The 22,344-nt window shown below is 39.9% G+C and overlaps 1 protein-coding gene across 1 annotated transcript in view; it reads right to left on the reverse strand.

Moving 5' to 3' along the window:
- The window catches only part of kcnh8 (potassium voltage-gated channel, subfamily H (eag-related), member 8), a 64,390-nt gene that overhangs the window by 18,898 nt on the left and 23,148 nt on the right, over window positions 1–22,344 (reverse strand). Inside the window, exons 4-8 of the mRNA XM_065470748.1 lie at window positions 20,813–20,940; window positions 19,271–19,508; window positions 19,013–19,170; window positions 3,401–3,605; window positions 342–551 (exon numbers count right to left, since the gene is read on the reverse strand). Of these exons, the coding sequence (XP_065326820.1) occupies window positions 342–551; window positions 3,401–3,605; window positions 19,013–19,170; window positions 19,271–19,508; window positions 20,813–20,940 (939 nt within the window). The remainder of the gene's footprint in view (window positions 1–341; window positions 552–3,400; window positions 3,606–19,012; window positions 19,171–19,270; window positions 19,509–20,812; window positions 20,941–22,344) is intronic.

Below are 22,344 nucleotides of genomic sequence, written 5' to 3' on the forward strand. Positions count from 1 at the left end.
TCCACAGGGAAAACCCCCATCACGGTGACCTCTCCTCATCCCCAAAACACAAATGTAGTGTAACAAGCCAGTTTAAACTGGATCAGACATCCTTGCAGTTGTCTGCCAGTGAAATATAACAGCTTACAGTGAAACAAGTGATGGACCAAGATCATCCGTCTATCCTGCTTCACTGCTTATCCGATTTCAGGTAAGGGTCATTTGTACAGGTAAGTATAATTCCACACACTGTTGTCTCAGTCTGATCTCATGATAAATGTAAGCATTTCCATCATTTCCAAAACACGTGTGCACTCAAGTTAATGTGACGATATCTCACGACTGATTGTTTGTTCGTGTACCTCCTATAAGCATGACACAAACGGAGAAGATCTTCTCAGCGTCAGTGTTGGCTGACACATTGCCGAAGCCCACGCTGGTGAGACTGCTGAGTGTGAAGTAGAGTGAAGAGATGTAGACGCTTCGGATGGAGGGACCACTGCCAGAACCATTAACACCTCCTGTGGGATAGTACGGCGACTCCAGACGCTTTCCCAGTTCATGCAGCCATCCTGTTTTAATATAGCGTAAACAGCAAACGGATGGTCAGACAGACACGTGGCATTTGTTTCAATTTCATAACAGCAGCTAATATAAAAATTTAACTCGACTTGTAACAAAATTTCCACAAAATTACCAGCCTTCATTTTTACTGGTTATCATGAAATCCTATGCAGTGAAGAATTTAGTTACACCCTAACCCAACAACACTGTTTCCTAGTTCTAGGAACTGTGGTTAGCTCTCCTATAGTGGAAGCAGATCAGCTTCTCAGGAACCAGAACTGGTCCCAGTTCAGTATAGTGTGGAGACATACAGCTGATCCCAAGAGTCTCCTGGAGACACTGATGAATGGTAATTGGATAGAAGCTCCTCATAGCCGCCTCACTTCAGTGCTTACTTGAGCATCAGAAATGTGTAATTAGAATGCAACACATTAATCCTGGCTCATGTACTGACCTGATATTTTATGACACTGAAATGCAGTAATTGGTGAAAAGAAATCTGCATTGCTCTCATGACCCACTGGATATTGACCGGGATCCAGTTATGAAGATGCAAGAACAAGGTAATTGTGAGCAGCACAGCTTATCGATGCTAACCAAAAATCAGCCCAACGGGCCTCGTTATATATAAGTGACCTGAGGACTAAAAGGGAAGCCTCGTGTTTAGTTATGAGAAGAATTAACACATTTGCACTGATTTTACAATGCACACACATAACTGATACAGTTATTGCTCTCACCTTTTTTTACGGCTCTACCGTAAAGGCTTAAAATCCTATATGAAGACCCTGATGACAAATGCATATACAGGTAAATATAAGATCTCACTTGCAGAAAAAAACCTTGTATCTTTGGTTTTAACGGCACTTCAGAAATTTAAATTTGACTTCTGTCCTGTTCAAGTTTGTCTTCTTGTGCACCTCTACACTATTGGTGATAAAAGCTTTTTTTTTAAAAAAGCAAAAAACAAAACAACCTACAGCCAGCGAGCCTGCAGGTAGTGCATCAGGTGTGAAGCATAAAAATGAACATGACTTTGAAGTTGCTGAGTTTTGGTAATGTCCAGTGTTGTCAGAGGGAGAACATTCATGGGCCAGGACAGCACAATCTTTACTCACCACAAATCCAATTAAGCATATTTCACTCTCTTTGAATTTGTCCACTTCTCCATAATGATATTCAAGTTGAAGGCTAACCGTTCTGACACAGTGGAGTAGACCCTACATGCAGCATAGATGCACAATTTGCAGGTGCACCAAAGAGGACTCTCCGGAGAACAGTCTATCAATTGCAGCTAGCACTGGAAGCAGTCCAGAGGTCAACAGGAAGGTAAAGCTGAAAGGGCCAATTTTAAACGAGTTAATGTTTTTGGCCTTTAGGGATACAGTTTAATCTATCTGTCTGTCTGTCTGTCTGTCTGTGTCTTTTATTATACTAGCCTTTATTATAGCCTTTGTATGAGTCTGAAGTTTTGAGCTGTTTATTGCACAGATTTTGGCCCATAGAAGCTCAGCGTTTCTTTTATACTGAGTCTGACAAAACTAGATAATGACTCCTTCAGCTAGAACAGAAACTGAGGCTGTTTTTTAGCCCCACATTTCGTCCCAGCATTTGATGTCACCGGAGTCAGTTTTCCATTAGCATCTTGTAACAAAGTTGATAACAAATCTCTGCAGGCACACATCACATTACATGTACACTGTTACCACAGTGGTGGGTAGCTCTGAGACTTATTTATTTATTTATTTTCACATGGCTACAATATAATGAATTCAATTAATTTTTGGAACAAAACACAGCAACAAATCTTTTTCTTTCTTTGTCTGGTTCTCTGTGATATTCTAGCAATATTTGTGGTGAATCAGCACATTCAATGTCTTCCTGCGAATGATAGAGGGTGGGAAGATTGTATTACATTACTAATCCAAGCACCAACAGCGCCTGAAGATGCTACAACTGATACTGGCAAAGTGCCCAGTGGCACCTGCGCTATGCTGAAAAAAAAAAGGTCTCAGTTACAAGTCATTGTTTGTTTTGACATCATAGGATTTCGAAGGTGCTCCGAGGAAGAGCACTACAGATGCAATCTTTTATGTGAGACTGTTGATGGAGAAGTATGGAAAAGGTCGAAAAAAGTGGCACTGTGTCTTTGTGAATCTAGAGAAAGCATATGATATGGTGCCAAAGGAGGAGCTCTGGTACTGCAAGAGGAAGTCAGAAGTGGCAGAGAAGTATGTTAGGGTGGTGCAGGACATGTATGAGGACAGATAGACAGTGGTGAGGTGTGCAGTAGGAATGACAGATGGCTTTAAGATGGAAGTGAGATTCCATCGGTGATCTGCTCTGATCCTTTTCTTGTTTGCAAGGGGACAGATGAGGTCAGGCAGGAGTCTCCTTGGACTAGGATGTTGTGACGACACTGAGATCAGCAGTGAGAGCAGGGAGCAGATGGATAAAAATATGGAGGTATCCTCTGGAGAGAAGAGGAATGAAAAACAGGAACTACGTGTGTGTGAATGAGAGGGAAACAAGTGGAAAGGTGAAGGTGCAAGGAGCAGAGGTAGTGAAGGTAGATAAGTGTAAAGAAATGGGGTGAACCATCCAACACAACGGACAGTGCACGTGAGAGGTGAAGAAGAGAGTGCAGGCAGAGTAGAGAGGGTGAAGAGTGTCAGGAGGGATTCGCGACAGAAGGATAGCAGCAAGAGTGAAAGAGAAGGTTTACAAGATCGTAATGATGGTAGGAAGCAGATGATCCACTGTGGCAAACCCTAAAGGAAGCAGCTCAAATAAAAAGAAGAGTTTGAAGATTTGCGGTTTAATTTAAGATTATGGTAAGATTTCCCCCGCCACTGACCAATATCCCAGTTGTTCGTGTTGTCCTCCATTTCCTTCTTGCCGATGATGTACCAGATGCAGGCCATCCAGTGAGCCAGAAGGGCAAACATGGACATCAGCAGGGTCAGAACCACAGTGCTGTGCTGCGAGTAGCGGTCCATCTTTTGGAGCAGCCTCAGCAGTCGAATTAACCGCACAGTCTTCAACAGGTGCACCACTGACACCTGTAGGTAAACAATAAATCAAGGTGAATCTATTTGTAGATAATGAAGTAACTGGTTACATACAAGTTTTACTGTTAAGAACTTTTACATTAAATTGAAGTGGAATTCACATTTTGGATGGTTCTTATTATCAAACAGTTTAAAAAACTGACATTCATAAAACTGACATTCTGTACTAAATTTCAAAGCCAGCATGAACTTTAAATGATTGTCAGTTATTAACAGTAGTCTAACCAACAAATTCTTCTCAAGAGATATAAAAAGAAGTGTCGAAGAACTAAAACATTAAATGTATTTTCAGTTTTCTAAAATTTTTACAGTGTCTCACAAAATCAAGCGAAGCTAACCAGCCAACTCGCTGGTGTTAAGAAGCTCCCCACTATGATATTTATGGGATGCATATCAAATAATAGCCACCGACTATGTTAATAATATTTGATTAAGGCACTTTTGTGCACATGCAGCACTAATTATAGGAAAAAAGAAGGAGGTATTTTTCAGCATTAGTTACTCAGTTGCTCTCTGATTCTATAATGTGATCTGTATGAAGATTTGCTGATGACATAACCTTGAATGCAAGAGAAATCAGCCTGTGTGTTGGTTTTGTGTTTTAACTTAAAATTCCCACCTTCAGCCGAGTTTGCTTCTCTGGACTTTTTATGCCTTTTCTGTTTTCCTTCATTCTGTAACCAATTAAATTTTGGCCCATGTCTTCTGAGCCCTCCTCTGACTTGCACCTGCTCCTCAGGCAAACTGCACGAACAGTCTATCATTTGGGACTTGCTGTCATCTTTCCCCACAGGAGATGTACACACCAGGTATTATTAAGAAGGATGTAGGACAAAGAGGACATGTGATACATGTTACATGTGTATTTGTGTAGCGAGGAGAGGAAGCAGGGAAAATTGGGTGGGAAAGTAGGCCAAAAAAATCGGATTTAAATACTGTATATAAAGATAGGGAGTAGTCAAAGCATCCAGACAGTTATCTTCACTTCCACAAAAATAAATAAATAAATAAAATAAATCATTCAGCTGTGATATTCCAATCAAGAAATGTCCTTAAAAGGGATTATGATCCTGTTCATATCAATTTAAGGAGAAGAAAAACAGGAGATCTCAAGATCACGTCACTATATTTGAAAACATAAAAGTACTTGGTTTTGGATTTCTCTGTGCAGTAGCAATTAGTCACTGAAGTAGTTTAGGTCATCTAAGAGAAATCAAAACACAAAGATAAACTTCCTTAACCCTTTATTGACCGGCCCTTCAAATTTATCTGTAAAATGGGCCCGCCGGTGGGCCCATGGTCAATAAAGGGTTAAAGAAAAGGAATTCTGCGTCAGCTGTGTATAACAGGGCCAAATCACCAACACTGCTGATAAAAATGGTCTCCTGCAAGTGCTTCCAGCAGCACCTTAGGGTCCTCTATACCGAGCAAATGGAACAAAGCATCAAGTGAAGAGTGGCACATTAGAATGATAAAAATAGTGTGCAGGAACACTGGGACCAAAGAGGTCATGCTAGTTAGGCCTTGCATGACCCAGGTTGTATGATATATTCTGTGCACAGTGTTTTATGTCTCAACTAAATATTCAAGGCAAGATAACAAACATCACATTGCAAACATTGCAAAGCTAGCCCCAAAGTATGTGGTACCGGACCCAGAGGTTTTGTCTTTAAAACTGTAGAGGCTGGGAAATTATAGAGAGTCAGAGTGAGGAACCCTATGCATTGAAGATGGGGCCCATCAAAGGTGGCCAGATTAGTACAGTGAGATTAATCAGTCTGTCACACTACAAACAGCCTCTGCCATACACCCAGAAAAGTCGCTGACTAGTCAGCGCAATCAAGACTTCAAGGAAAATGTCAAAGAAAAAGCATAAACTGCCAATTGTAGATAAAACATTTCTCGGTATTGCATAGGTCAGTCTCACGTCTAGACGGTCACTTTAACCTTGCATAGATGTGCAATGCATTGACTGTGGTGTGTTGTTGTAAGGGTACATCTCTGAACGCTAAGCTTATGCAGACAGAGAAGCTAAACCAGGGTCCATTAGAGTACCATGTGCTGACACACCGCTGCATACAATCCACACATTGTATGCAAAGCTAACCACACCATAACAACACAAAATCTGTGTGGATGGATGTCCAACATCTGTGTCCACAGCACATGCATTATTTAACATATGTAATAAAGACTGTCTTTTCTTTGGGACAATTTGTTTCTCTGGCCCCTGCACTGTAAAATGTAATTCTAGCTGTTTGTTATTTCAACATATTATTCTATATCAGTTTGACGATAGATGACTGAAGTTGTTGTTATAACATAGAATTACAAGTTAAAAACGTCCCAATTACACCAAAAAAAGCTAACTTGAAAACTCATGTCCAGCTAAATCAGAAACTTATGTGAACTTGACAATGCGGGTAAGTTGAGCACAGCAGGATTCAAAACTGCCTCACGTGACTGCTACCGAGGTGCATCATGGGGAATTGGCGGTTAACGACATGCTCACTTTACTTGGACGTTTTCTAATCGTCTTCTTTGGAATATGCTTTCAAGGTGAGTAACATTGGTTATAACTATAAGGAAAGAGAGCTACAAAAGTTGGAACATGTTTTGAATTTATGGCATGACGTGTGTTTTTCTCTTTTACCGAAATGTTTGCTTTAGCTAATGTAACTTTAGCCGACAAGGTCCAGCTTGTGTGTCATGACCAAACTTGACCTAATAAACTGACATATGGCCTTTTTTATGGGTTTAATGTGGCGCTGAGCAAATCACAAGTATTGTGCCGCTAGCTTTAAGGTTGTGCACTCACCCTGTTGCGATATTAGCAAGCTAACTCAGCTAATTAATAAAGCTTATTTCATATTGTCTCTGTACTTGTAAATTCCTTTCAAGTTCACAGGCTGTTGTATTTTGGTGGAAGTTCATTTTGGCAATATTTCCAATAACTGGCTGGGTTCAAAAAGACCTTTTTGGCAGGACTCGGATGCTTGTTGTCATCTGTTTATCCCTATGTAATCACTTAAGGTGTTATTAACTGCTGCATGCTAAGCTGCAAGAGTGCACTGAGGACAGAGACAAAATATGGTCTACAAACCAGCATTATATTAGTTTTTATCAGATAGTCCTCCAGTGTGCTTATTTTTTGCTTTAATTATAATGTGCAGTTATTTGTTACCCTGAAATGCTTTATGCTTAACAACAGTTCACTATTTTGACTTATTTTTGAACTCTTGTGATCAGTATGACTAGATTGTGTGAGTTTCCATACTAAACGAGCTGTAGTGATAAAATAATTGGCATCAGAGACACTGATTTTTGGCATGGTATACTGCAGAAGTTTTTTTTTTTTTTGCATAATTTACCTTTTAATTAAACTGCATTCTCTGTATTGTAACAAAACTAACATTGTTTATATGTCAGAAAATTAGCAAACATGAATAAATGGCGAAAACAATATAATTATAACATATATTTTTATTTTACTTATTTTAGGTCTGTGAAGCCAAACTTGATGCTGGGGATTTATTTTTGTCAGTGGAGTCAAATGGTAAGTTACAATTTGTGCATTTTGTCATACTGGAAACACCTCAGATTATATTGTAATTTAATAGCTCTGTAGAACAAATGATATAAAGATTGTAGTGTCAGGGTACTTCTTAAGAAGTAATATGGCACTATTGATGATCACATGCAGGTGGCATAAACTAAATATTCAGACGTGTTACCAACAAATGATTCATTAACAAAAGCAATGGAGCAGACTGTTTAGGTTCTTGTGGTTGTAATAACATCCATAACTGCAAGTTTGTCATTAATTTATTTTCACAGGTCTAGATGATCACATTTGACTTTGTCATTTAAATGAGGTGGACTTGCAAACTTTGCGCTCTTTTGGGTAAATTGCTGTCCACTACATATACACAGAATCTGCACAGTATTTCAGATCTAAAAAGGGAGTATGTAATGGACTTGCTGGCTTTAATGTAAAAAGCCTGTTGTGTAACTTTAATGAGGCAGTTGGACTAAAACAGTATTGCTCATCAAGGTAAACATCTGAGGAATAAGGAAACTGTTACTTGTCCTTTTACTCAGTGTTCTTTTAATCGCACGTTTACTAAAGTTTTACATCACATAAGTCATTTTCACAATCATTCTACTTTAAAAGATTTCAAGACAGAGCTTATTGTTCTCTGAACTTCCTTGTTTGCTGAACGGCAGGTAAAGTGCATCTTTTTGTTTGTTTGCTTTTGTGTGTTTGTGTTTTCTCTAATGGGCCTCAGATGACTGTTTGCTTAAATTTGGGTCTCAAAGAATCTTTTTTTAATTCTGCCTGTACTCTCCACCCCTCTTCTTCTATTGCTCAGGTTGAAGCAGAATTTGCCCGTCTTACATCTGTTGACCTGAAAGGGTTCCTTTTTGCTGTGCTTGACCATTATGGAGAGGTTCGTGGAGCTGTACAAAATCAAGAGCGGCATAGAAAGGCTAACTAGGCTCATAAGATGCTTCGGAGATGATGTAAGTGTTCAACTGCGAAATCTAATCCTTTGTTTAAGTTTTAGGTTATCCAGTTCAACTGATGAACTCATTGAAAGAAAGCTGATAAGTAAAGTCTGTCATCATATTTCACAACTGGACATTTAGTGTGGTAACTTTTACAGAATCTATGTATATTGGTGGTAGGTTGGATATCATATTCTACTTGAATGTCCTGATAAGCCTGATTCAAAATCTCCAATGATAATCATATATTGATGGAATTATGCATCAAAAAGCTGTGAATTTGGAGCTGTCTACATGCTTCATAAACACTGTTTAAAAAGTGTTTTTGTTTTCTTTTTGACTTCTTTGACCAGAGCCCTACACAAAGGAAGAGGACCTCATTTTCTAAAGGAAGATCCCTCACACACTTTCAAGACTGTGAAGGTTAGCATTGTTTCTTTTAGTAAATTTAATAATGACAGCACCACAGTGGATTTTAAATTAAAAAGTACATGTGTACTTTTTCCTCACCAAATGTATTATTACAAGATCTTTGACACTGGATTTGGTCTGGGTTTCAGAGAAACTAACTGGCAAGCTAGCATTGATATTATTAGTGTCTTGTGTTTATTCATGTCTTCACCAGGGTCTTTGACATTTCGCTGCTGTACTGTTCACTTCAGCTTTACGTTTGATTTCTCACATTGTATATTGTAATGGCAGAGATATTAGGATATTTAAGGGGCTGCAGTGGCTGCTACAGCTGTGGGGGGCAATACTTTGGTGAAATGTCCTGGACCCTGGAAAAGAGACTGTGTAGACTGGGTAAGCAATTAAAGGTTACTGGCCGAGAGTCATTGGGCAGCTGGGTAAAGGTGGATGTTGATATTCAGTGCCAATTATGCAACCTGTTCAGCCATGTCTATATGCTCTTTTTTCATGCTGTTAATATAGGGGGAAAAAATAAACTTTAATCAATAAACTGATTAATTCAATTCAATTCAATTTTATTTATATAGCGCCAAATCACAACAAAAGTCGCCTCAAGGCGCTTTATTTTGTACAGTAGATAGCACAATAATAAATACAGAGAAAAAGAGAAAAACCCAACAATCATATCATATGACCCCCTATGAGCAAGCACTTTGGCGACAGTGGGAAGGAAAAACTCCCTTTTAACAGGAAGAAACCTCCGGCAGAACCAGGCTCAGGGAGGGGCGGCCATCTGCTGCGACCGGTTGGGGTGAAAGAAGGAAAACAGGATGAAAGACATGCTGTGGAAGAGAGACAGAGATTAATAACAGATATGATTCGATGCAGAGAGGTCTATTAACACATAGTGAGTGAGAAGGTGACTGGAAAGGAAAAACTCAATGCATCATGGGAATCCCCGGCAGCCTACGTCTATTGCAGCATAACTAAGGGAGGATTCAGGGTCACCTGGTCCAGCCCTAACTATATGCTTTAGCAAAAAGGAAAGTTTTAAGCCTAACCTTGAAAGTAGAGATAGTGTCTGTCTCCTGAATCCAAACTGGAAGCTGGTTCCACAGAAGAGGGGCCTGAAAACTGAAGGCTCTCCCTCCCATTCTACTTTTAAATACTCTAGGAACAACAAGTAAGCCTGCAGAGCGAGAGCGAAGTGCTCTAATAGGGTGATATGGTACTACAAGGTCATTAAGATAAGATGGGGCCTGATTATTTAAGACCTTGTATGTGAGGAGCAGGATTTTGAATTCAATTCTGGATTTAACAGGAAGCCAATGAAGGGAAGCCAAAACAGGAGAAATATGCTCTCTCTTTCTAGTCCCTGTCAGTACTCTTGCTGCAGCATTTTGGATTAACTGAAGACTTTTCATCCTAAGACATCCTGATAATAATGAGTTACAGTAGTCCAGCCTGGAAGTAATGAAGGCATGAACTAGTTTTTCAGCATCACTCTGAGACAGGATATTTCTAATTTTAGAGATGTTGCGCAAATGGAAGAAAGCAGTCTTACATATTTGTTTAATATGTGCCTTGAAGGACATGTCCTGGTCAAAAATGACTCCAAGGTTCCTCACAGCATTACTGGAGGCCAAGGTAATGCCATCCAGAGTAAGGATCTGCTTAGATACCATATTTCTAAGATTTTCAGGGCCGAGTACAATAACCTCAGTTTTATCTGAATTAAGAAGCAGGAAGTTAGCGGCCATCCAGGTCTTTATGTCTTTAAGACATTCCTGCAGTTTAACTAATTGGTGTGTGTTACCTGGCTTCATGGATAGATAGAGCTGCGTATCATCTGCATAGCAGTGAAAATTTATGCTATGTCTTCTAATGATGCTACCTAGGGGAAGCATGTATAATGTAAATAGAATTGGTCCTAGCACTGAACCCTGTGGAACTCCATAATTAACCTCAGCATGTGAAGAAGACTCTCCATTTACTTGAACAAATTGGAGTCTATTAGATAGATATGATACAAACCACTGCAGTGCAGTACCTGTAATACCTACAGCATGTTCTAATCGCTCTAATAGGATATTATGGTCGACAGTATCAAACGCTGCACTGAGGTCTAGCAGGACAAGCACGGAGATGAGTCCACTGTCAGAGGCCATAAGAAGATCATTTGTAACCTTCACTAAAGCTGTTTCTGTGCTGTGATGAGCTCTGAAACCTGACTGAAACTCTTCAAATAAGCCATTCCTCTGCAGATGATCTGTTAGCTGTTTGACAACTACTCTTTCAAGGATTTTTGATATGAAAGGAAGGTTGGAGATTGGCCTATAATTAGCTAAGACAGCTGGGTCTAGAGATTGCTTTTTAAGTAAGGGTTTAACTACAGCCACCTTGAAGGCCTGTGGTACATAGCCAATTATTAGAGATAGATTGATCATATTTAAGATTGAAGAATTAATTAATGGCAGGACTTCTTTGAGCAGTTTTGTAGGAATGGGGTCTAAAAGACACGTTGATGGTTTGGAGGAAGTAATTATTGAAGTTAACTCAGAAAGATCGATTGGAGAAAAAGAGTCTAACTTAACATCAATGGTACTAAAAGTAGCTGTAGATAATATTACATCTGTGGGATGATTATTGGTAATTTTTTCTCTAATGATAAAAATTTTATTTCTGAAGAAGTTCATGAAGTCATTACTAGTTAACGTTAAAGGGATGGTTGGCTCAGTAGAGCTCTGACTTTTTGTCAGCCTGGCTACAGTGCTGAAGAGAAACCTGGGGTTGTTCTTATTTTCTTCAATCAGTGACGAATAGTAAGATGTTCTGGCTTTGCGGAGGGCTTTCTTATAAAGCAGCAAACTATTTCTCCAGGCTAAATGATGATCCTCTAAATTTGTGACACGCCATTTCCTCTCCAGCTTACGAGTTATCTGCTTTAGGCTACGTGTTTGAGAATTATACCACGGAGTCAGGTACTTCTGATTTGAGACCTTAGTTTTCACTGGAGCTACAGTATCCAGAGTCGTACGTAGTGAGGAGGTAAAATTATTAACAAGATAATCGACCTCTGTTGGAGTAGCGTTCAGATAGCTGCTCTGCTCTATGTTGGTACAGGGCATTGAAGATGATAACAGTGGGTGGATTATATTCTTAAACTTAGTTACAGCACTTTCAGAAAGACATCTAGTTTGATAAAGTCTACTCTCCACTGCTGTGTAATCAATTATTGTAAATGTAAATGTTATCAGGAAATGATCAGACAGCAGAGGGTTTTCAGGAAACACTGTTAAATGTTCAGTTTCTATGCCATATGTTAAAACAAGATCTAGAGTGTGATTAAAGTGGTGGGTGGGTTCTTTTACATTTTGAGAGAAGCCAATTGAGTCTAATAACAGATTAAATGCAATTTTGAGGCTGTCATTTTTAGCATCTACATGGATGTTAAAATCACCCACAATAATTATTTTATCTGAGTTGAGCACTAAATCAGATAAAAAGTCTGAGAAATCAGAGAGAAACTCTGTGTAAGGCCCAGGTGGACGATAGATGATAACAAGTAAGACTGGTTTCTGAGTTTTACAGCTGGGGTGGACAAGGCTAAGCATCAGGCTTTCAAATGAATTAAAAGTCTGTCTTGGTCTTTCGTTAATTAATAGACTGGTGTGAAAAATTGCTGCCACACCGCCCCCTCGGCCTGTGCTTCGAGGTTTCTGGTAGTTAGAATGATTCGGGGGTGTTGATTCATTTAAACTAACATAATCATCCTGCTGCAACCAGGTTTCTGTAAGGCAGAGTAAATCGATTTGTTGGTCAATTATTAAGTCATGTACTAACAGAGACTTGGAGGAGAGAGACCTAATATTTAATAATCCACATTTCACTGTTTTACTCTTTGGTTCAGATGTGGATTCTGTATTGTTCTTTCTTTTTGATTTTTTATGTTTAAGTTTTTTATTGCTGGTTTTTGGTTTGTTTTTTGTCTGTTTGGGAGCTGACACAGTCTCAATGGAGATGGTTTTTTGGGGGGGTAGCGGGAGGAGAGAAGCTGCAGAGAGGCGCGTAAGACTGCAACTCTGCTTCCTGGTCCCAACTCTGGATAGTCAGATTTTGGGGGGTTTAATAAATTTGTCCATATTTCTAGAAATGAGAGCTGCTCCATCCAAAGTGGGATGGATGCCGTCTCTCCTAACAAGACCAGGTTTCCTCCAGAAGGTTTGCCAATTATCTATGAAGCCCACATCGTTTCTAGGACACCACTCAGACAGCCAGCAATTTAAGGAGAACATGCGGCTAAACATGTCACTCCTGGTCTGATTGGGGAGGGGACCAGAGAAAACTACAGAGTCCGACATTGTTTTGGCAAAGTTGCACACCGATTCAATATTGATTTTAGTGACCTCCGATTGGCGTAACCGGGTGTCATTACTGCCGACGTGAATTATGATCTTACTGTATTTACGTTTACCCTTAGCCAGCAGTTTTAAATTTCCTTCAATGTCGCCTGCTCTGGCCCCTGGAAGGCAATTGACTATGGTTGCCGGTGTCTCTAGCTTCACATGTCTGAGAACAGAATCACCAATTACCAGAGTTTGACCCCCGGCGGGTGTGTCGCCGAGTGGGGAAAAACGGTTAGACACATGAACAGGTTGGTGGTGTACCTGGGGCTTCAGTTTAAGACTATGCTTCCTCCTCACCGTCACCCAACCGCCCTCGTTCCCCAGCTGCTTGGGGTCTGCCGGGGAACAGCTAGCGGGGCCTACGCTATCTTCGGCTGCACCAGCTACAGGGGCCTGACTAGCTACGGGTGAATGAAGGGTGCGAAGCCGAGTCTCCAATTCCTGGCCTCCAGAGCTGCAAATATGCTACATTTGTTACAGGTATCATTACTGCTAAAGGAGGCCGAGGAGTAACTAAACATCTGACACAATGAGCAGGAAAGTGCAACAGGGACAGGTGAAGTAGCCATGGTGCTAACGAGTCGGCTACGAGCTAAGCTAAGCTAGCGAAACAGTAAAGAGACAGTGAGTGAATACTTTGGCTGTAAATTAGGTAGTGAGCACACAGAAAGGGTGATTCAGATGAAGCACGTTAAGATTATACTATGAAAAAGGGATGTATCAAAAGATTTCAATTAAATTGCTAAGCAGAAAAGCTACTCAGAAACACCACTGTGTTTGAGCAGGAACAGGAAGTGATACTCTACCGCAGAGCGAGCGAAACACCAAGTGACAGCGCCACCCAAAAGAAGCATTGTCTATGGAGCCATAATCTGATCCTGTAGTGTAGCTGCAGTTTGCACATTTCATGTATTCTCAGCCAGATTTGGTTTAGAGCACAGCCAATATTTAGCATAAGTAGATTTAAATTCACACACTGGTGATGGCAAGCTACATTGTAGCCACAGCCACCCTGGGGCGCACTGACAGAGGCGAGGCTGCCGGACACTGGCACCACCGGGCCCTCTGACCACCACCAGTAGGCAACAGGTGAAGTGTCTTGCCCAAGGACACAACGACTGAAACTGTCGGAGCCAGGGCTCGAACCGGCAACCTTCCAATTATAAGACGAACTGTCAACTCTTGAGTCACGATTCAGTCATCCACCCATGTGTGTGAATGACTGAATGTGTAAAGCACTTTGGAGTCCTTAGGGGACTAGTAAAGCACTATACAAATACAGGCCATTTACCATTTAAATTGAAAATTTTGTTTGAATTCTGCAATTGAAGACATGCTCAGTTATTTATGAACATGGTCTTTGTTTAAAGCAAGAAATGGATTTGTAACATGGGGGTGCATATCTCATTCTGAAAAAACTTTAACAACTAATAAGTGTTACCCAAAGCCAATCACCATCATCCAAAGCATCAGTATGGCTCTTCTTTGGAAAGACATGAATTGTTAAGCACACGGGATATTGTGTAATTGTAATTGTGTAATTTTTTTTTTTTTTTTTGTCTTTGAACCCTTTTATAGCCGACAGGTATTGAAGACACGTTTTCTAAGAGGATGAAAGTTGGCATTGCGATGGTGAAAGAAGAAGACATCGATGTGTTGGTTGTCCTTGAGGCGGCAGTAATCCTGTCTAATCTGAGGGATGTCTCAAGTGCCATTTCCATGCTGATGGGCCTTCTTTTTGCCCTCAACATACACTATCCAAAGGAACTTAAGGACATCTTTGAAGTCATTCAGAACATCCTAATGAACATTGGTGGAAGGCAGTGCATCTCACTAGTGCATGGTCTAAGAAACAGACTCTTGCAGAAAGCCATGCAGAACTGTAATTGTATGATCCTTAGTGTTAAGGACAGTTTTTATTTTACTGTTTGTTTTTTTATTCTTGCAAGTTCTCATTCTCACTTTTGTATGTCACTAAATGACTACACTTTACATTCCAGATTAGACAATTACTCATTTGTTCATGGTTTAAGAAACTTATGTGAACAACAATATAATGCTGGACTTTGCAGATGCTTATCTCATGCAAGTCAGTAGTTTTTCCTTTGTTTTGCAATTGAGCAGACTCAAACTAATGTTTCTGAAATATCCATATTATCAAATGTTTCAGAAGCATGCAGTCATTTTCAGAGATATTGGTTCTGTGGAATTTGTTGCAATTGTAAACGAAGACAAATACAAGAGTTTGATGTCTTAGTTGTTATAAACTGATCTTTACTGTCACTTATCAAAGGTTTTGTACTATTTTAATATTTTTTTAAAGTTTTATGCTAACAGGTGTGACTGAGCACAATGAAGTTTAAAAATTTTGTAAATGTAAAGAATAACTTTTCTAAAATAGCAAGTGTCCCGTTGATACATTACATTAATGCAGACTTTATGTTGTTACTTCACAAGAATCACTACTGCTCCTAGAGTATTGGTCAGAATTTCATCTTCACCCAAACTGGGCTCAAGACCAAGTTCAAATTTATTGTTTCACAGGGAGCAGCCTTTGAGTTTTGATGGATTGTGAGCCTGATGAGCTACGTCACTGATTTTTCTGTTTCTCAGATGACTAAGATGGCACAATAAATGGTGAATGTTGGGTGCTCATGAGTAATTGTCTTGTCATATTCTTAAAACAAACTTTCTGTATGAAATGATCAGATAGACTTTAATGGAATCTGTGGGGTTTTATTTTTTTTATGTAAACAACAGAAAATTAATTTAAAGGAATGTAGATATTTAAACCTGAGATCTAAGATAAACCTAACAGGTAGTTTTGCTGAAATGGATGTTAGAAAGCCAAAAAAACCAAAACAAAACTTAAGATGTTTAATACACATTTTTCTTTACATCCAGTCAATCAACTCTGATAATTAAAATGAAACTGATTTACAAGTTCACTCAGCTACCTTAAGGAGCTCAGTTAATTAATAAACTTAAATCAACTTAGCTAACAGATTATGTTAGTTAAGCTAAAATAGATTCCTAAGTTAAAAGAACTACTAAAGTATTTGAATTAACTAAAAAACCCAAGTCAACTGAACTAGGACAAGAGTTTAAACAATAGATTATTTTAATTTAGCTGAAAGGGTTTTCCCAAGTAAAGATGACAATTAAAGGAGTTGAACTGACTAATAAATCTCAGTCAACTAAACTAAGATGAAAGTTTAGACAACATGTGATTTTTCATTAAGATAACAATTGGTTGTGTTATAAGAACAAACTCTATTTCTTGACTTAACTTAAAATTTTAAGGCAGCCCTTTACCTCATATTTTTAAGTTGAAACAACAAGTTATATTTTACAGTGTGGGTTACATTCGATGTGCAGACTCAGATATTTTCTCAGGCTCTGTGCTGATTATCAGCAGGGCACCATATAACTATTTTATGTAGTAATAACTAGAATATATCAAGGGTTGTTTGTGTGTACATGGGTGCATGTGAGGGGACAAGGAGGTGAAGGAGGGAATTACAGTGCTTGAACAAAGCTAAGAGGAGGAGATATGTGGACTGTCCTTATCAGAGCTTCTCCTGCACATGTCTCCAGTTTTATGGTAGCTTGTCCTATCGCCGTGAGAAATAGAGAGCTGGTGCAGCATGAGGCGTAATGAAGCCTCCTACTGAGCCCAGGGGAGAAGCACCATCTCCTCTCCACCATCTATCACCACCCCACATCCCACCTATGGAGCGAGCAGGCTGCGCCACGTCCCATTCTCTCCAGCGCCATGAGTGGTAAGCAATATAATGTAGCCAGCAATGCATATGTGCACCACCTGCTACTTTTTCCTTTAACTTTTCCTCCTGTCACTTCCATCTCACCCCTGCCATTCACATTTTCATTTCCTCTGCTTATCAGGTGTGAAATATATATGCTTTGCAGCCTGATTGCTTACTTCTGCTTTTTGTGCGCGTGAGACCATAAGGTTGCAGAAATGCTCATTATTTCTCCCCCTTTAGCCACGCCTTTAGCCCTGCACGCCTATCACAACAGTATAACCAGTCATGTTTATTTATTTATTTATTTTATTAATGCCACGGTATCGGGCCAATAAGCATGAATAACATTGTTCTCTAATGCCAACAGGGCATCCAGCCATGCAGACCCAGGAGACCTACTCACAGCAGCTAAATCAAGCGGAGGTTTCTGTTTACATCACCTATGTACTGCTGAAAAAAATGTTCATATCAGTAAAAAGCCAGATTATCTCAGCACACTTTTCATTTAAGAAGGAAATAAGAAGTGAATGAAATGTACATTGGTGGTAAACATTTTCAAGTGAAGAAATGCTATTCAAATTTCTGCTCAGGACAAGTTTTTGGACTTCCTGTGTTATTTTCTTGAAAAAATATTTCAGTCAAGCAGATAAAACCAAAATTTCTGTGGGGACTAAAATGTACAGTTGTGCATGGAAATGCACACAAAATTTCAAGGTCAAGGTCAAGTTTATTTATAAAGCACATTTACAACAGCTCATGCTGGACAAAGTGCTTTGTAAACTAAAAAGCAACTAAAATAAGTAAAATGCACAACAATGATGTTAATGGGGCTGTTAAAACAAAAAATGTTTGGGCCAACGTGTGCTAAAAGCCAGTGGATAAAAATGTGTTTTCAGTAAAGATTTAAAATGTTCGAGTGTTTGTGCAGATCTAATATTTAGAGGCAGACTATTCCAGAGTCTGGGTCCTGTCACAGAGAAGGCTCTGAAAGAGTAACGTTTTAAATTGGATCCTGTAAGGAACAGGATGTGGGGAACAAAATGATGCACAGAAACCTTTTCATATATACACTTTCAGCGATTAACCAGTGTATAGACACCCAATATATACATACAAATTACAGCACCCAGAATCATAGACTTGCTTTTGCTTTATTCTATACTTTTCCCTCTGTCCCCTTCTGTTTCCTAAACTTGTGAAATATGTACAAATATTATCTGCATTTTATAATACACAGAGCAATGATCATGGAAAATGAGAGCATTATAGAGACTATGAAAAAGAGCAAGAAAGTGCAAGTGACACAAAACAACAGAAAAGTCACAAGATAGAGTGCAAAACACACTAAAAACAGAAATGACTGAGACATATGACAAAAACAAAAGGGAAACAAAAGAGAGGAACACCGCTGAGGCCCCGTGGCTCATTTCGGTGAAAGATGGCTTCTGTTCTCAAAAGGGACATCAGCATGAATGCTCCCGTCCTTAGAGGAGACTTCACGCAGAACGTTCCTCAATTACTAGCCATTCCTGCTGATCCCAGTGAGGAAATGGAGGAACTCATGGCCTGGTACCCCTACACACAAATCCTGGCCTACTGGGAGCATGTGGTATTTCCATTAATAGAGTCTTGTATCAAACCGGTACCACTGCCTGCAGCAGCCTTTTACTACTCGCATCCTTTCCCTCCCTCCTTACCTTGAAAGTAAACATTTTTTTTCATTTTGCTGATTTTTTTCAAACAGCGGCCTAATTCTTCTATTAACCGTCTCCTTTCATAACACAGATCTGTACACTTTCTTCCTGCTCTTTAATACCTGTTCTGTTCTGAGCATTTATTCAAACATGCACCTATTTGAGACTGGATGCTTGTGTGCATCCATCCAGTACTCCGTACTGAGCTTTTGATCCACTCTACAGCAGCTGAGTGAGCAAACAGTGATATACAGCACAGTCAAAGCATCCCATTCTCTAAATTAGAGACCAGAGAACGAAAAGTTCTATAAGCAACCAATCAAAACCTCCCTAAAGTGCAATGCTTCGACTCAGTGACATCATTCAACCGGGGACAAGACAACACAGTCTACCTAATTGCTCCAGATCTCTGTTTCTTCCTCCTCTCAATTGTTCTTTAGGGGGATATGTATTTTACTAAAGCAACAGAAAAAAAAGTTTTAATGATGCAGATCTGATAGTTATGTCAGTGCTTGCTCAGTCTACGTAATCAATATCCCAAAGAGACACTGAAAGAGCTCTGGAAACCAAATTATGTTGCGGTATTAGGCATCGAGCCAGTTGCTACTCACCACGCTGACTTTCACGGCATAGAGCAGGTCAAAGGGCAACGCGGCCACCAAGTCGATGATAAACCACGTGGTCAGGTAGTGGATGCATATCTGTCGTGCGTCGAAGACCACCTGGCCTGACTTGCTGACATAAGTGGTACGAAAATTGAAAACAATGTCTGGCAGTTGAAGAAGAAAGACACACACAGGCTTGGTGGTTATTATAAAAACTCAATTATTTACAAGTGACAATAAAACAGTTTTAAGACAGCAACCGACCTATGATGAACAATATCTCCACGGCAATGTCACTGACGGTTGTGCTGCGGGTCAGGTCGTCATCGTTACCGATGAAGCACACGTTATAGGGCACTGTCACGGCAACGTAGAACGTAGCGAGCAGAATCAGCCAGTCCCATCCTGCTTTGAATGTGCTGTAGTGTAGTAAGATGAATTTAGACTTCTTGGCATCTGCTACCTTATATTCGGGCAGAGCAGGTAAGTCGCCAAACACATTCTGAATGGGACAAGATAAGGGGAAAAAAGCCAGTTTATCCACCTATTTCCACCTAAAGTCAAGCAAAAAAGAAAGCACGCCTTCTTTTAATTATAAAGATTTTACATATCAGGATATTATGATATGAAAAAAAGTCAAAATTATTATCAAAATTATTTCAATACAGTCACAGATGAATAACAACAATCTGCACATGTTATTATTTATCTAATAAAAATGAAGACAAAATGTAGACAGTGTGTGAAAACACCCCACGATTCAATAACTTGATGTAATCATTTTCTGTATGACTTTATCATTCTCTCACATCATGGTGGAGGAATTTTGGTCCACTCTTCTTGGCAATGTTGCTTCAGGTCATGAAGGTTTGACAGCATTTATTAATGCACAGCTCTCATAATGTTCCAGCTTTACATTTCAATCAGGTTGAAATGGTCACCGTGCTAAAGGTTGGTATGAGTTTGGCTTTCACCAAGTGTGGCGTTGCGCATTATTGCCAGATATCTCTGCTTTGGTCTCATCTGTCCAAAGCACATTGTTTCTGCAGTGTTCGGTTTAGTGAGAAGAGGGTTTCTTCTGACAGCTCTTCCACACATGCTGTCATTGTTCTGTCTTATTCCTATTCTACTGTCTTTAACTTTAACATGTAGAGTTTGAGATGTAGCTCTTGGACTTTTTGCAAATACTCTGAGCATTGCACAGTCTGACCTCGGGGTGGATTTGATGGGACATCATGCTGGCAATTGTCTTGAATATTTTCCACTTGTGAATCTATTTCACTGTAGAATGATGGACTTCAGATGGTTTAGAAACGGCCTCATAGGCAGCAACAATTTCTCTAAGATCATTGCTGATGACTTTCCTTCTTGGCATTATGTAACACACACCTGAATTCTGCAGACCAACAAACTGCCAGAACCTCTTCTTTCATAGAGGTGCTCACACTTGCTAATATTCAGTTAATCAAGTACATTAGATTAGCAGCACCTGGCTGCTACTGACCCTCTTTTGTCCTACTTTTTTCTTCATTTTTACAACACTGCTTTTGCATTTGACTTGATTTTTTGTTAAATAAATAATCACATTATTAATACAGGAATGAAATTACTCAAACTATTCATATTGTTGTAAATTCACTGTTTGTGAGAGATATTTGCTCCTAGCCCTTGAGTGTGTCCATTGTGCTTCACTAACAGCAGTTATCTTCTTAATTCCCAAATTGCACAATCTGTCCCCATCCACTTTTTAAATGAATCCTTCATCACGCTGCATCCTGTCCCATTGTTTGAAGAGGCTGATGATACCTTGTTGAGTTTAATCTTGCTCTTCTCTCTGCTGTGTAGGTGCCCAGAGATGTGGTAAAGTACGGTACTGCTCCGCAGACGAGCTGAGCTGAAAGGAGAGCCTGTTTTCACCCTGCCGCGCCGTCGCTCTGGAAATGCACACAGGGAAAAATTAGTACACACCGATCTACAATACTTTACCCCCCAAGGTTAACTGATGACTGAACCAGCCATTATACTTGATGAAATACATAATATTCTGTCTTGAATAGGAAAACATGAATATGCAGCAGTGGGAATAATTCATTTCTAAGCAAACTGTGTTATTTGATCAGAAATGCAAAGATAGTGAATGATATTTACAGTCATTTGGCCTTTGTTTGGTCAAAAAACATTTATTATGCTTTCATCCGCTGTACTGGACAAACCCATTGACTGATAATGTCTTATTGTGTAAGTACCATCTCGAACAAAACAGTGCAATTTTCAGCTTTGATAAGTCGCCACTGGGGCAAAGAGGCAGTTCAGTAAGGTATATTTTCTGTGGTAAATTGCTACTGGTGTGGGACTGTGTGTAGCAGATAAAGTAGATAGTGCAGGATAGTGCAGGAGTGATGTGTTCAGACTGAGGAGTTGGGTAATGGGAGAAGGCACTTTATTGCTGCTGGGTTCTGGGCCTCATTCTCACCGCTGCGCACCCACAGGAAAGGACTAAGGCTAGATTGGCTTGAAAGGGGATAACGACGATAACAAAGCTGCAGAATAGAAGTGATAACTGCTTCTGAGTGTCCTTTGGAAAGTATATGAGTTCTCTGGTGTGTGTTGTGGGTGTGTGCGCGTGTGGACCACAGACAAGGCGAAAAGACAGGGCTCATCCATAACACGGTGCAGCCTTGGGGGACGCGACACGGCAGGAGCACAGAGGCAGAGACATGCTTATTTTTAGATCTAATGAATTTCCCTCCACTTTTAAAGCCACTCTTGTGTGGGTAGAGGGGGCACACAGGTAGGGAGGGGTGGATGTTGTGCATAAGTAGGGGAAGCCGTCGACAGATTGTAAAATCAGATGGAATAGATGAGAAACTCATGGAGGGATGCAGTTGTGAAAAAAGTACTCAAGGAAGCAAAAAGTCAGGTAGAGGTGAGAAGCAGTTTTGCCAAAGGTGAAAATGTTTGTCATAAAAGAAGAGAACAAACAAAGGAATGACAGGAGAGTGAAAAGATACACAAGAGACTCGTCTTAAGAGCTTGAAAGTTTTTTGAAGACTCTTCACCTCTCATTCAAGAGGCTTCTTCAGCTCTAAAAGCAAAAGGTGGAGAGTCCCACGTATTTAAACCCTAGTGAGTTGTCCCTCGGGAAGTGGTTGTTGACCAATATTAATCATGAAATAAGGTGTGAAAAAAGGTGTGGGTCATTACCACCGGAGGTTTTGGGTGAAACCACTGTCAGACCTTGCCCCACCCTATCATCTAACCTAATGAGGTTACTTGACACATGATTTGTGTGGGGGGTAAGGTGCTTGTGAACGGAAGAAACAAGAGTGACCTTTACC

Source organism: Pelmatolapia mariae, linkage group LG22 (genome assembly GCF_036321145.2).
Source record: "Pelmatolapia mariae isolate MD_Pm_ZW linkage group LG22, Pm_UMD_F_2, whole genome shotgun sequence".
Classification (NCBI taxonomy): domain Eukaryota; kingdom Metazoa; phylum Chordata; class Actinopteri; order Cichliformes; family Cichlidae; genus Pelmatolapia; species Pelmatolapia mariae.